The following is a 13406-nucleotide window of genomic DNA, read 5'->3' as shown; positions in this document are numbered from 1 at the left end:
GATTGTTTTAAAAAATTCTCCTTTTCCTCCTCCAATAAGCTGAGCAAAAAGGTGATCTTATGCACATGCACTAGTAATCTTACCTTACTATTATCTGAGCCCAATTATCCAAATGTTGATAGTAGAATGGATACATCCCTAACATCTAAAAAGACTCTTAGTCAAGTTTTGTGGTTATGGAATAAATCGAAACTGATATGTTAGTCATATTCAACACAACTAGCTTACGAGATTTGCTACAAACTTCGATCATCCTCTCTCACTGTAAGTCTGTAACACATTAGCAGTTCTAATTTAACACATAGCTTCCCTCCCTGAAAATATTTGCTAGCAGTACCACGCAACACATTGGTATTTGTTAATAAATTATGTGATTAACGCTTTTATAATAGAGAAAAATCTTCAACAGTAACTCAATTTTTATTCAATAAAAATACTTTATGAACAGTAGGTGTGACATAGTTTAGTAGAGTGATTTTAAATTCAATTCGGCCTAAAAAATTGTAGGAAAAGCAAATTCAATATTTTATTTACATGAATGGGTTAACTATGGAGAAGAGTGGGTTTAAATCAAAATTTGGAATTGCAATAGTTTCCTAAAGTTTTATACCTTCTTTGCAAAGTAATGAAGAAAATGCTGTATATCAGTTCTTTAAGTAGTTCAAAATGCCTAAAGTTAAGTAAAAATACATTATTTGATATGAAACATTTTTGAAACTATCTAGTAATTTGGTTATAAGTACTTTTATTATAAAATATAGTAAATAATTTTGCAAAGCAATTCCACCCATGTGAATAGCCCTTAAAGACCCTGGTGTCACAATTGTTACACTTTCTTTTGAATGATATTTCAATGGGCAAATATCCGCTAAAGAAGCGGCTAGACCCACCTCACATGGTCGTGACAGTTCTGAAACACTGCTGTAAATATTTGGGGATTTTTACCGCGCAGCCGCTGTTGGTCACCCTGTTTTGCCTGGCTTCTGTTGTTTTTGTTGTTTTGGGACAGTCTGATGCACTGTCGTCTGTTTATACTTCTTGAAAACACGTTTTACATGGTATCCACATGAAAGTTTGTGTTTATGTGTTTATAAAGTGTGTAGATCGACATACTATATGTATTAGTGTTAATTTTTTTAGTTTTTCAGTTTTAAAATCTGTGTTTTTTGTGAACTATCACGATTGTGATACCCTAGGTCTAGGTAGTACCTAACCTAAAACTTGAATGTGTTTGAACAAAACAGTTAAAAACCTTTTAGTAATGGCCAACTTAGCTTTCGAATGAAGACTTAATTATAGAACAGTTAGATAATTCAGACATCGAAGGATTCTCGGAGGATGATGAAGACCTGGATCAGAACTACAAACCTTCGTCTGAGGCCGACGATGATGACAACTCATCAGATGATGATGGAGATGTTACTCCCACTCCCCACATCACCAGTAGCCCAAGCAAGTAAGCCTAAACCTAATTCATAGAAAAAAATCAGAGTTTTCATCCAAGCTACATGTTGAATAAAAATTATGTTACTACAGACCGCACTATTTACAGTCCAGCCCAGTACTTTGAGAAATACTTCACCCAAGAAATATTTGATTTATTTGCATTCCATACAAATCAGTATTTTCAACAACAAAATGGTGCGCCCATGACTATTCCATGCACAGCAGCTGAAATAAAAAAGTTTTTTGGCATTCATGGGCTGATGGGGATTTTTAAATATCCTAAAATACGCATGTATTGGTCAATGAAACACCCATTCAAAGAAATAATTGAATCGATGTCTAGGAACAGGTTCTTTCAGCTAAGAGACAATTTACATTGTATTGACAACTTATCAATGACTCAAGATCAACAAAAATCCAACAGATTGTGGAAAGTTCAGCCCATCATCGATGCAGTTCGCAAACGCTGTCTAGAGCTAGAACGAGGCAGTGGTACATACTCAATTGATGAGCAAATCATCCCCTTTTTAGGAAGTTGTCCAGTGCGACAAGTTGTAAAAAATAAACCAAGGCCTGTGGGTCTGAAAAACTATGTTATGACCACTAGTAATGGTCTCATGCTTGATTTTGAGGTTCAACAAGGCCCTACTACACCTTTTCCGGATACTACTCTAGGACATGGACCCGCTGTCATTCTGCGCCTTGTTCAAACACTTCCTCCAGGAAGTTCTGTTTATTTTGATAGGTATTTTACCACCATTCCTTTGCTTGAAAAACTAACTCAGATGCAAATTGATGGCACGGGTACGTTACAAACAAACAGGATTTCAAAGAAAGATAATCAGTTCAAAAATCTTGACTTGAGCAAAAGTAGGCAACGCCAACTAAAAAGAGGGGAGTATGATGAATACACCAGGGATGACAAAAAATTGTGTCTACTAATGTGGAAGGACAGTAAAGCCATAATCATGGGCTCGACTAGTACAGGATCAGAGCCAGTCGCAACTGTCAAACGATGGAACAAGCAAACAAAAGACTTATATTGATGTTCAGTGCCCCGCCATTGTAAGAAAGTATAATGAATGTATGGGGGGTGTAGACGTACTTGATCAGATGATGGGAGTATTGGAGGTCCTGGCTTCGTACCAAAAAATGGCCCTTGAAGGTGATCATCCACTTTTTCGACCTAGCAATTGTGAACTCATGGTTCGAGTACCGCTTGGCCTGTGAACTATCTAACATCAAGAAAAAAGATCAATTGCCAGCTGATGGATTTCAGTGTCGATTGCTGAGTATCTTGTAGGTGGACCAACTCGGAAACGGACCTCAGAACATCTAGAAGATGCCGAAGAACCACCAATGCGGCGTGTGAACAAAATAGTCGCTCCAGTGGCAAACCATCTCAAGACAAGCGATATGATGGCTAACAACCATTGGCCATGTGTTGACAATCTCAAGAATCCCCACACATGTCGACTAGAAGGTTGCAAGTCCAGATCCAGGACCAGATGTAAGAAGTGCAACGTTTACCTTTGCTTGAACAAAGACGCTGACTGCTTTGTAAAATTTCATACAAATGAGTAATTTTAACAATGTAAGGTGACCATAAAGTTTTGTGTTTAAATTTTTTCTCTTTTTAAATTACTCTTAACCAGTAGTAAGTGTGACTGTAGTTTTTTTCTATTTTTAAATACATGTTTTTAAAAAAGATTCACAATTGTTACACTTTTTTGGTAGGATCCACTCAGACCCAGGTGTCACAATTGTAACAACACCCCTCCCCCCCCTCCACCCATGAAAAAAAAATTTAAAAAAATAATATTTTAGTCTTATTTTGGTTGCTAATAAACTATAACTTTGTATTATTTAAACAATTTCCCTATATTTTTGTTGTGTGGGTCTCAAAGGGATAGTGTAAAAATAATGTTAAATTTTGTTGGAAAATAGAGTTTAAATAACATACTGTTTTACAACATGTACTATGGGACATTAAAGCTGTTTGATAAATAATTATTTTAAAAACAAGCTTTTGAGAAAATATTGTTATTGACAATATTCGGTTACTGATTTCTCTACCTTACTTTTCATTACAATTGCTACCTACTTCAAAACCTCTTTTAACAATGTACCATATACGAGGATTTAGCCAGCGAGGAGGTCAGGCCCCTCCCCAAATTTTCAATTGTTACAATTTTTTGTAAACGATTATTATTATTTAAATAATTCAGTATTACTGATGTACTGCTGAAAGATCATTCTCAACATAGATATGAGTCAAGAACTTTTTAAGGAACAAAATAGGGCTTTACTTTCTGTCCACTTTGAGAAAATATCAGTCATCTTGAGCCCTCCCCAACATTTTTCCTGGTTACGTTCTTGACCAGATACTTTATAGGTGCTTAGGAATCAAATTACTTTATAAATAATTACATAAAGCTATTTTTTCAAATGTAAGAACAGAAACTAGTTGCATGATGCAAGATCTGGATTGTATGGAAGATGAAAGCTTTACACACACAGTTTGGGTGCCATGATAATAGAAGAATCTAGCCTGGTCACACCGGGAAATACTATTGAACCTATAGGCAATGTAATTTAAAAGTAACCCACGTGTTGCAAATATTCCTGCTTCTTGACATCACTAAGAACTCAAGTCGATACTCATTATAACAATTAAGTACATTTTATAACAGATTTAAAACTATTTATATTATTGAGCTGAAGCAATGAATAATTTTTAAAATGACAGAACAAGTCTGAGTTTGACTTGAGCAGTGAAATGAGCGCCATGTGTGGGTGAGAGTTAAGGATACTTTATCAGATTAGGATAATAAACACATTCAAAATAATTGTAATGATTTTTATTTATAACAAGCTTTTAATGCAACATAGCTAATACCCACTAATATCTCGTTTGCATTTCTAAAATAAATTAATTTATAATTCAGATTCTAAATAACAACTAAAAACCATTGTTACTCAATAACCTACATTATGAGACTAAGATAAAATGACATAATATAAGGAATACATTTTTGTAACTGACCATTTATAGCTAAATAGCCCAAAACTGGAGTTGAACACTCAAGTATACTCACTAGGAGGGAAAACTTAAGAAACTATCAAGTTCAAGTGGATATACGATTAGGTTTGAATTAATAGGGCTCAAAGCCAGGGATTGTTGCAAGTTGATAGGATGATCAGCAGACTTTATCTTGAAAACTACCTTCTAGGGCCAACTGATTGAAAGAACACATTTTACACATAGTTATGTATTTTAAAAAGTGCATTTTATACATTCTAACTATGTGTAAAATATGTGTACTTTTATGTGTTCTGTCAATCAGTGGGTCCTAGAAGATGGTTTTCAAGGCAAGTCTGCTGATCTTCCTATCAACAAGTAACAATGCCAATATGATTAATCATTAGTAATATACTAACTCTTACCACAACATATTTTTATTAAATATCAAGGTATAGCCAATGTACTAATAAATATATTTAAATTATTGATATAAAATGTCCATGCAGTACAATCTGTTTTAATATTGCTCCAATTGTGAGCACATATTCTGCCTTTTATAAAAATACATGATGTCTAGTTTATAAAGTATATGTCAGGATTCTAGTTTTGTTTTGGTGTAATACATGTCAATACATAAACCACCTGTTTAAACAAACATAACATGTTTCACAAAAATATATGTTGTGACCATTCAGGCTTTATTATTTAAAGGTTTAAGTTATTGTTTATAGTTCTAAATTTCCACAGTTAGATAATTTGAAATATTATTTTAACAGCAGAAAATAACCTAAAACATCAATTTGTACTAACAACTACAAATAAAATTTTGTTTCAAGATTCTCTAACATACGATTATGGCTGGGGATTAACACAAGTTGAAAGAAAATTAGAGAAAAATAATCTAAATAGACCACTGAAAACCGTCACAAATACAATAAACACAAAATACTAAAAATGTACCATTACATTGGCTTTCTTTGAATACTGTAGGCATAAAGGGAAATTCACTAGAAAGTTTATAAATATTGCAAATTGTTGCCAGGCATACAAGCAAGATTAGCAACCATACAAGCAACCGATGCCAACTGTTACACATTAAAACATCGACTGGGGTACAGATGTTTGGTTACATTGTCAGTGTACAATACATTGGTGTCAGTGCTTTGGTTGTGTGGATAATGTAGAACAATATATAATATCTGTCTGAGGATGCAGTAGTATTGCTGAAATACCATTTTGTTGTGTTTATTTATATGTGACTGCTTTATTTTGCTAAGATTTACTGGTTTCTTTTCAATTGGCCTTAATGAAGATTCCAATAGAAACTTTGGATCTTGTTAATTAACAATAAAGAAGAAATAGACTGTGATTAGTAAATGTAATCAGACTTGAATGAAAAATTACAAAAAACACAGTTTGAGGTATAATTTGGCTGAATTCTAATGTTTTTGAATACCGCAACATTATTATTTTGATTTAAAAAGTAATACTGAACATACACAAAATTTATTTAGTATTAATTTAAATGCTGTTTTCATTAAAACAACCCATCCAAATATTGAAAATTTATATGATTTTTCTTTTTTTTAATTCTTACACAACTGAAAGCTTCTACAAATATTTTAAAAACCATTTTGATTAAAATTGCATCTTTTATAAAAAAAGCGTAGTAATCAGCGTGGAAGAACGAAGTAAAGTTGATGCCATGAAAGCACAGCACATGGAAAGTTTATATAAGATTAGATTTTAAGCATAGGATTACTATACAATAAATTAAGAACTACTAACAATATATTTACACACTACAATTCATAAAGAGTAAAGCTATAAAGACTAAAAATTTACTAACTCAAAATATAGTGACTAGATATAACAATCAGTGTTGTAAGCCCTACTGACATGCTGCAACATAAACATTGTGAAACAAATCCCTTGCAATCTGATTAATCATTTCCCCAAATAAGATTTTAATGTTAATAGTAATGCAAACAATGATATCATAACAAAATGTCCACAAATAATTGAAACATCAATTAATATTAAAAAAATTACTTATCTTAGTGCAATCGTTGTTTTACAATAAATGTACATTTTAAATTGTGAAATGCATTTGGTTAGTTTTACAATGGAATAAATTAATTGTTTCACCTGTTGACTGGGATGTAAAATTTAATTAATTCAACATACAGTTTTAACATATAAAAATTCTAATTTTATTATGTTTAAACAAAAAATTACAACTTTGTTTTGTTTGAAAATGAGTAAAGTGAGTAAAAGAAGAAAATTAACCTAATTGAATTTATTGTCTATGTGAGCACTAGTGGAAATATAACCAAAAGGTTAGTTAATAAACAAATTAAAATAGTTGTTAATTTTAAATTCATATATGAAATTAAGTTACAACTTTAATAAAGTTAAAACAACAGAAGCCACCACTTATTGCTCACTTTACTCACAGTTTTCCATTGTACATAGACAAATCCATCAAACCGAATGAAAATCTGATTAAGTACATTTTAGTGCACATGTTAAGATGGAGAATATCACAGCTTCTTAACATCAACATAAACAAAGCAAAGATGTTATTTTCAAATATAATGCATAAATGAAAACACATGCCAAACTCTTAATTTAATATTTTGTTTAATAACAAAAACAAATGCATTATAAGATCAAAGTTTGAACGATTATATAGTTTAAACTAAGAATTGATATTATGTATAAAATAAATAAACCATAAAAATCACTTAATAATAAATAAAAATTATATCAAATTTTACACAAAAACTAATATTTGAACAAAGAATATAATTCATTAAAACTCAATATTTACAACAATGCATACATAATAAATAAGAATTGCAATGCCCACTTATAATAACACACTAAACCACATAAGTTGAATTTAAACCAGGATAAATGTTAAATAAAAGATTGCCTATATAGCCACATAAATACAGTGTAAATAATTCTTTCGTTCTATCAATGACCATTTCATAAAACTAGTTGAATAAGCTATAGATTAAAAAAATTAAATTTGGCACAAAATATATTAAATATTATTTAACAATAATTCTTTGCAAATCAATAAAAAATATAATTTCAATAACAGCTAGTAGCTCATTTAAATTTGTAAATAAAGTATAACACAGTGTTGCTTGTCTCTGTAGTGAGATCAACAAACCTGAAGATTACCTATCTACATAATGGAATGGATCTTTGGTAATGAATGAAGGAGCAAGGGTGCAGAGTCGCTATGAGTTCCCAATGATCTTCACTTTTGACAAGGCTTCTAGAACTTTCAGTTCTTTAGCTTCTTTCTTTCTGTTTCTCTCTTCAAATTCAAGCCTGCAACAAAACAAATAAATGGTAAATTTAAAAAGACTTATCATTCCTGCAGCTGTTCCTCACTGAGCTAGCAGTTCAAGACATGTCACAAGAACCAACACTATCTTCGGTAGTCTACATGGCATCAAATTTATTATACACGTAATTTTATTTAGTTCCTAAAACAAGTGAGCGAACACACACGCACACATATAAAGGGAGTAACAAAAAGATTGGACTGGCTATTTATTTTCAAATTCTGTGTGTAATTCTAAGCTAAAAATGAAGAATAACTTTTTTCAATTTCCACTTCATTTAGCTGCTAGCCGCCATTTTGTATTTTTTATTAACAAATTATTATCTCTAAAACTAGTAAAGCTAAAGAAACCAATTTTACATATAGTTTTGAATGGTAAAATAACAATAAAGATAGAAAGCTGCGTTTAGTACTAAAATCTAAAGAAATTACTTGCCTTCAATAAAAAAATGTCACCCTTTACAAAACATTTTGAAAATAAACATGAAACATATGTAAAAAGAGCTTAATATTTTTAAAAATCTAAAAAATATTTAGTTTTTAGGCAAACTTAATAGTTTTTTTACTTAAATTTAATTATTTCAATTTTGTTCTGTATATTGTATTGTAAAACAATTAAGTTAAAAATAAAAAAGTTGCAACTGTGCTTAAAATGATAAAACCAGTAAACCAGCAATAAAAATTGTAAACTGTACTTGTGTCGGATGATTCTGTCCACTATCTTCTCTGTTGTCATAGGGTTGTGAGAGTCCAAGGATAGGAAGGCCTCTAGCTTTTTAGGCACGCTGTACGGGTCAGAACCGTCCTCATCAGCCATGATGGGTGTCTGACCGTGACACACCAAATCAACATGGAAGTGTTTCATCAGTTCCTCAGTCACTGTATATGGTGCCCCGATCACCACCTCCGACACGTACTGCAATAATACAGCGGGTCATATTCAGCAATACACATTTCTATTAATTAGCTTTTAATGTTAGGAAAATATTATGCCTAAATTAACATTTTCAAACTAAGAAAATCAACTGAAATCTTTACCTCAACAAATGGATGTTACTTCTACATTTGACTTACCTTACATGCCAATACGCTGAGCACCCTCTCGTGCAGGTTCATGATGGGGTAGTTGCTGCCCTTGTACCGATTGACTACAGGATCTGTGTGGAGACCCACTATCAAGAAGTCTCCCTGTGCTGCGGCTTGCTGCAGAAAGTCGAGATGGCCGACATGAAACAGGTCAAACGCTCCCGCGACGTAGACTATCTTGTCGCCCGGCTGCAATACACACATCTTCATCACATTCTATTGTCTACATCACAACAGTAGATATATTTACATTATTTGTAGAGGTCTTCACCTATACCACTTAGTGGCATGAATAAGGGGTCGTCGAGGGGTTCCTGACCACCAAACCCTAAAGAAGTTGTAAAAACTCTATACGTGTAATTTGTTTAAAAAATCACTTGAATAATAACTGTTATTGACTAAATACCCTCAGTTTTCTACTTGATATTAATTTATTCACTACAAAGCTTAGGATGAAATAAGGTTGTCAAAGTTTCGTACAGAAGTAATTGAATTTTAGCATCAGGGTCCCTGCCATGGTGATTCATGGTGATTGCCCAGGAGGGGGTTAATAAATACAGTATTCTACTGTAAATATTAGGTAATCATAAAATTAATAGGGTACTTAGAAAAGTAAGAATAGTTAATATTTACTAGACACCCATTATTTCATACAACCAGTACAAATATAAACAATTTTAAAAAATTACTGGATTCATTAACCTTTATGGCAACAATAATATGTAACTTTTAACTTTACGTAATGATTAAATTTTTCCATTCCAACTACAATTAATTTTCAAGTATTTCAATCAATACTTAAAATAAAACTTTGACACTATTTTAAACTAGCATGCCCGTTACAGATCAATCCAACTGTAGTATGAACAAGAACTTTTACACTGGTAACCATCTGTTTCCAAACATCAATAAAATCTGTGATAGTCATTAATACATTATCTCAGTGAAAACTAAGTTTGAACCATCAATATTTTTGTTCCCAATAGAAATAAATATGGCATTACATGTTAATAATTATGTGCTGATTATAGTCATAGTAGATAAACTACACATAGTTATCAATTTAACTCATTTAATTTAATACTGTTATTTTTCAGTATTTTAAAATTGTATTGAAATTTAAGGGATTTTTGTAGGTTACTAAGATTTCTTCCATACCCCCAGGAGGGCTCACTTCTGGCTGGTTTATATCTTCCAGTTGAACCTAAACAGGATACAGCAAAAACCAACATGTCACTTAAATCTGAGCAACCTTATGAATGTCCATTACTAACTGCAAATGTTGAGAAATTGGGGGTACAAAGGTAGATCAATAGGTCTAGTCTACTGCAGGAGATGAACAAAGTGTTAAGGGCTGATGCTAGTCTAGACATAAGGGTGTGCCACCTCTGCCTGCTTTGACTGGAAAGGCTAGTAAAACGCCTTCCCCATCTTCTAAGGAGACATGACTGAGATTAATGCCCAAAAGCCTTCCTCATGGATCTTGACAGGAGGCGGCCCTTATCCCCAACCTCACCCATTCAGAATATCCTGTCACTCCAGAAGCAGGGCAAAGGTCCTTACAGGACTAAGTACAAAATCTCAACTTCTAGATCAAAGAGAAAGATATCATAAAAAATGTTAAACATTATTTTCACAATACAGTCAATATCTACAAGTTTCCAACTGCATTTGCATTTTTAAGCATGAGCTCTAAACAATGGCAAAGATTCTGTAAGGTAATGAGTAGATATTTCGGTATTTCAGAAGTTCTCACGATTGATTACGAAGGCATGACAAAACATTTTTGTGACTATAAATGTATGATCAATTGGGATCCTCATTTCACTTTATGTTTTGACATTTCTCAATATGATAAAAATTATGAATAACACAATAACAGTTTTTTTGTGTGAATTCCATGGTCATTTTGCAATATGGTTGAAATAATTTCTTAGTGAGGAAGTATGACCCAAGCATTATTCAGGTCCCAACACCTAATATTTACGAATATTTCATCATAAGTTGATAAGTGAGTATTATCAAGATTAGTTATGAGTTCTTGCATTTGGTTATGAAAGCATGCAAAATACTCGTCTTGAGAATATCTAATGGACACATGTGGCAATTCTACCGTTTTCAGGTTTTTTCTGGATTTCCACAGTTTTGCTAAAAAGGTTTCAAAACTTTAGCAATTAAGAAGTGAGACAAAGTTGTGTACAAAGTTCTATATAAATTAATTTTATAGTAAACAAAAAAAATTATGATGGGAAGTGGTAGTTGGCTTTAATGTTTGAAGATAATTTGAAAATAGACAAGGAAAAGATTTACATGATTTAATTTTTATATGCCTACTGGTTAGGCCAAAAATATCATTCAAAATAGTGTGTTCATAATTCAAGATAGCTATACAAGTTTATAATCTTCATCTTACTAGCTTGAAATTAGATTTACAGAAAAAGGAGACAATCAATATATAAAAAAAATTATTGATAAAGTCTAGGACGACATTCTAAACCATAAAACTTACCACAGGCCAATTTATTATTAAAAAATAACAAATTGTTAGAACCATTAAAAATAATGTAATTGTAAAAATAGTTGATTTTATAGAATTTGTCCCACTTCTTATTGGGGTTATTATTACTATTTCAAGAGATTTTCCTAGTAGAATACCCAGGACCTCTCTTTAATACTTGGTGCTTTATACCAGACCTAGTGGACCTTCCCAAAAAGAATTTTTATCTATTCCACTGAAACCATTCCTTGTTTACATATTACAATTTCCTCTGAACGTGTCACAAATTCTTGCAATTGTTACACTTGTTGGAGATTGTGTTTCAACATATATTTGCCAAATCTTCTAACCTCTCTAACATTATCATTCTTTTGATCGAAAGAAAACTGAACTTTAGCCAAGTATACGGTATTACAGATTAAATGAGAGAGTTGAAAATGAGTTATATTATAAAAATAAAGCTATATTAAAATTATGCTCCTTTTGATTCTTGTATATGCAAACCTTAGATGAAAGTGATCAATAAGGAAGTATTGATTTAGCTAACATTGCTGATACAACAATTAAAACTAAATAGGCCCAACAGAAACTACCTTCAGCCGAAGAAGAGAAGCAGGACGGGGTGGTGTGAGGGGGAGGAAGTATACCTTAGGCTCTTTGCCTTCGCTGAACTGTATTATCTTCTGCGTCGTGGGGAGGAACTGGGAGCATTTAGTCCACGGAGACCGTGCAGTTGCATCCAATCCCAGCGCAGACGACGGCTCTCGCCCCACCTCGTACTCCTGCGCACCTCTGCGGAAGTGCTGTCTCGTCATCAGCAACATGCGACCCACCACGTCAGTTGTGGATACACCGGCTGTGCGCTGCACCTCTCTTTGGGAACAACCAAAACCATGAGATACCTATCTAGATAGTTTGCAGTTTAGATTTAACTGAAACTCATAGATGTTCCAGCACTGCACAAATCATATCTACTTACATGTTTTATTATTAGATAACAGGAGCTAGAAACGTAAACATTTTTTTCCTACCCTTCGTAAATAAGAAAGTTACTCTGACATAAGTAACATAATATGTTACATTGACTCAAAAGAGAAAGAGATAGAAGGACCAGGTTGAAGAACAAATTAAATTTGTATTATTGTAAAATAGCAAATTGAATTTTCTCAATCTCTGACATTATAAAACTTACATTATTATATCCTTTCCTTCATTTGATTCTTTCTTTGTGGTTACATAAAGAAAGAAAATTTATGATCCAAATACTGAGATCATTACTACTATAGAAATATTAATCGCCGTGAATAGATTTGACAAGTCAGTAATTAAAAATGTTCTACAATGATCGTTTTGTCATGGAGGTCTAACATAAAATTATATATATTTTCCGTTTAAATGTGTATAGAATATAACAGAACAAAATATTACATACAAGAACAAATTAAATTTAATATATATAAACAGCAAACTAGCAATGAATGCTAATACTAGGACATGTTTTGAGCCCCACAGCTGTTTAACTCACTTGTATCTGCCGGCACCTTTGACCAGGTGATAAGTGTCAACGCCATCTGCAGTTGTGGTGATGTCGTCTGGAACACAATCACGTTGCATTGTCATGCCATTGCTGCAGACAAGCTTCTTATAACTAGTCAAAATTAGAATTATCCTTCCGTTGGACAGCTTCATAAACAAGCACCTTTTCAAACATGCCAAAATTGATATTTTGGTTTAAGAAATATATTAAAACCAAGATATTTAGGTTAAATTCCAAAAGCATATAAACTACAATAATTAATTCTAGTAAGAGAAATAGATTAAAAAATAATATCTATTTCAAATATTTTTGAAATCTTATTGAGAAAGAGAAATTTATTAAGACATACCATATCCTTACAAGAACCTCACTAACACAATCTTACAAACTATCGAGTTGAAAATTTACCATCAATAACATTGATACTGTACCAATGACATCACTTAAGTTC

At 32.4% G+C, this 13406-nt stretch overlaps 1 protein-coding gene across 2 annotated transcripts; it reads right to left on the bottom strand.

Annotated features, from left to right (window-relative positions):
• Nucleotides 1-7094: 7094 nt before the first annotated feature.
• LOC124373073 (ethanolamine-phosphate cytidylyltransferase-like) lies at nucleotides 7095-13180 on the bottom strand. Of its 2 annotated transcripts, none has more exons than XM_046831471.1 (5): nucleotides 12944-13180; nucleotides 12012-12291; nucleotides 8910-9110; nucleotides 8531-8751; nucleotides 7095-7819 (listed from the first exon to the last, which is right to left on the bottom strand). In XM_046831471.1, the coding sequence occupies exons 1-5, from the start codon at nucleotides 13105-13107 to the stop codon at nucleotides 7726-7728; spliced, it is 960 nt and encodes a 319-aa protein (XP_046687427.1). In that variant the 5' UTR covers nucleotides 13108-13180; the 3' UTR covers nucleotides 7095-7725. The 2 variants fall into 2 exon arrangements, with proteins under 2 accessions (XP_046687427.1, XP_046687428.1); XM_046831472.1 differs by having other exon boundaries at nucleotides 12066-12291; nucleotides 12944-13047.
• Between the last annotated feature and the right edge of the window lie 226 nt (nucleotides 13181-13406).

Source organism: Homalodisca vitripennis, unplaced genomic scaffold (assembly GCF_021130785.1).
Source record: "Homalodisca vitripennis isolate AUS2020 unplaced genomic scaffold, UT_GWSS_2.1 ScUCBcl_4739;HRSCAF=11100, whole genome shotgun sequence".
NCBI lineage: Eukaryota > Metazoa > Arthropoda > Insecta > Hemiptera > Cicadellidae > Homalodisca > Homalodisca vitripennis.
The sequence above is the reverse complement of the archived record's forward strand: the minus strand, read 5'-3'. Positions and strand labels throughout refer to the sequence as shown.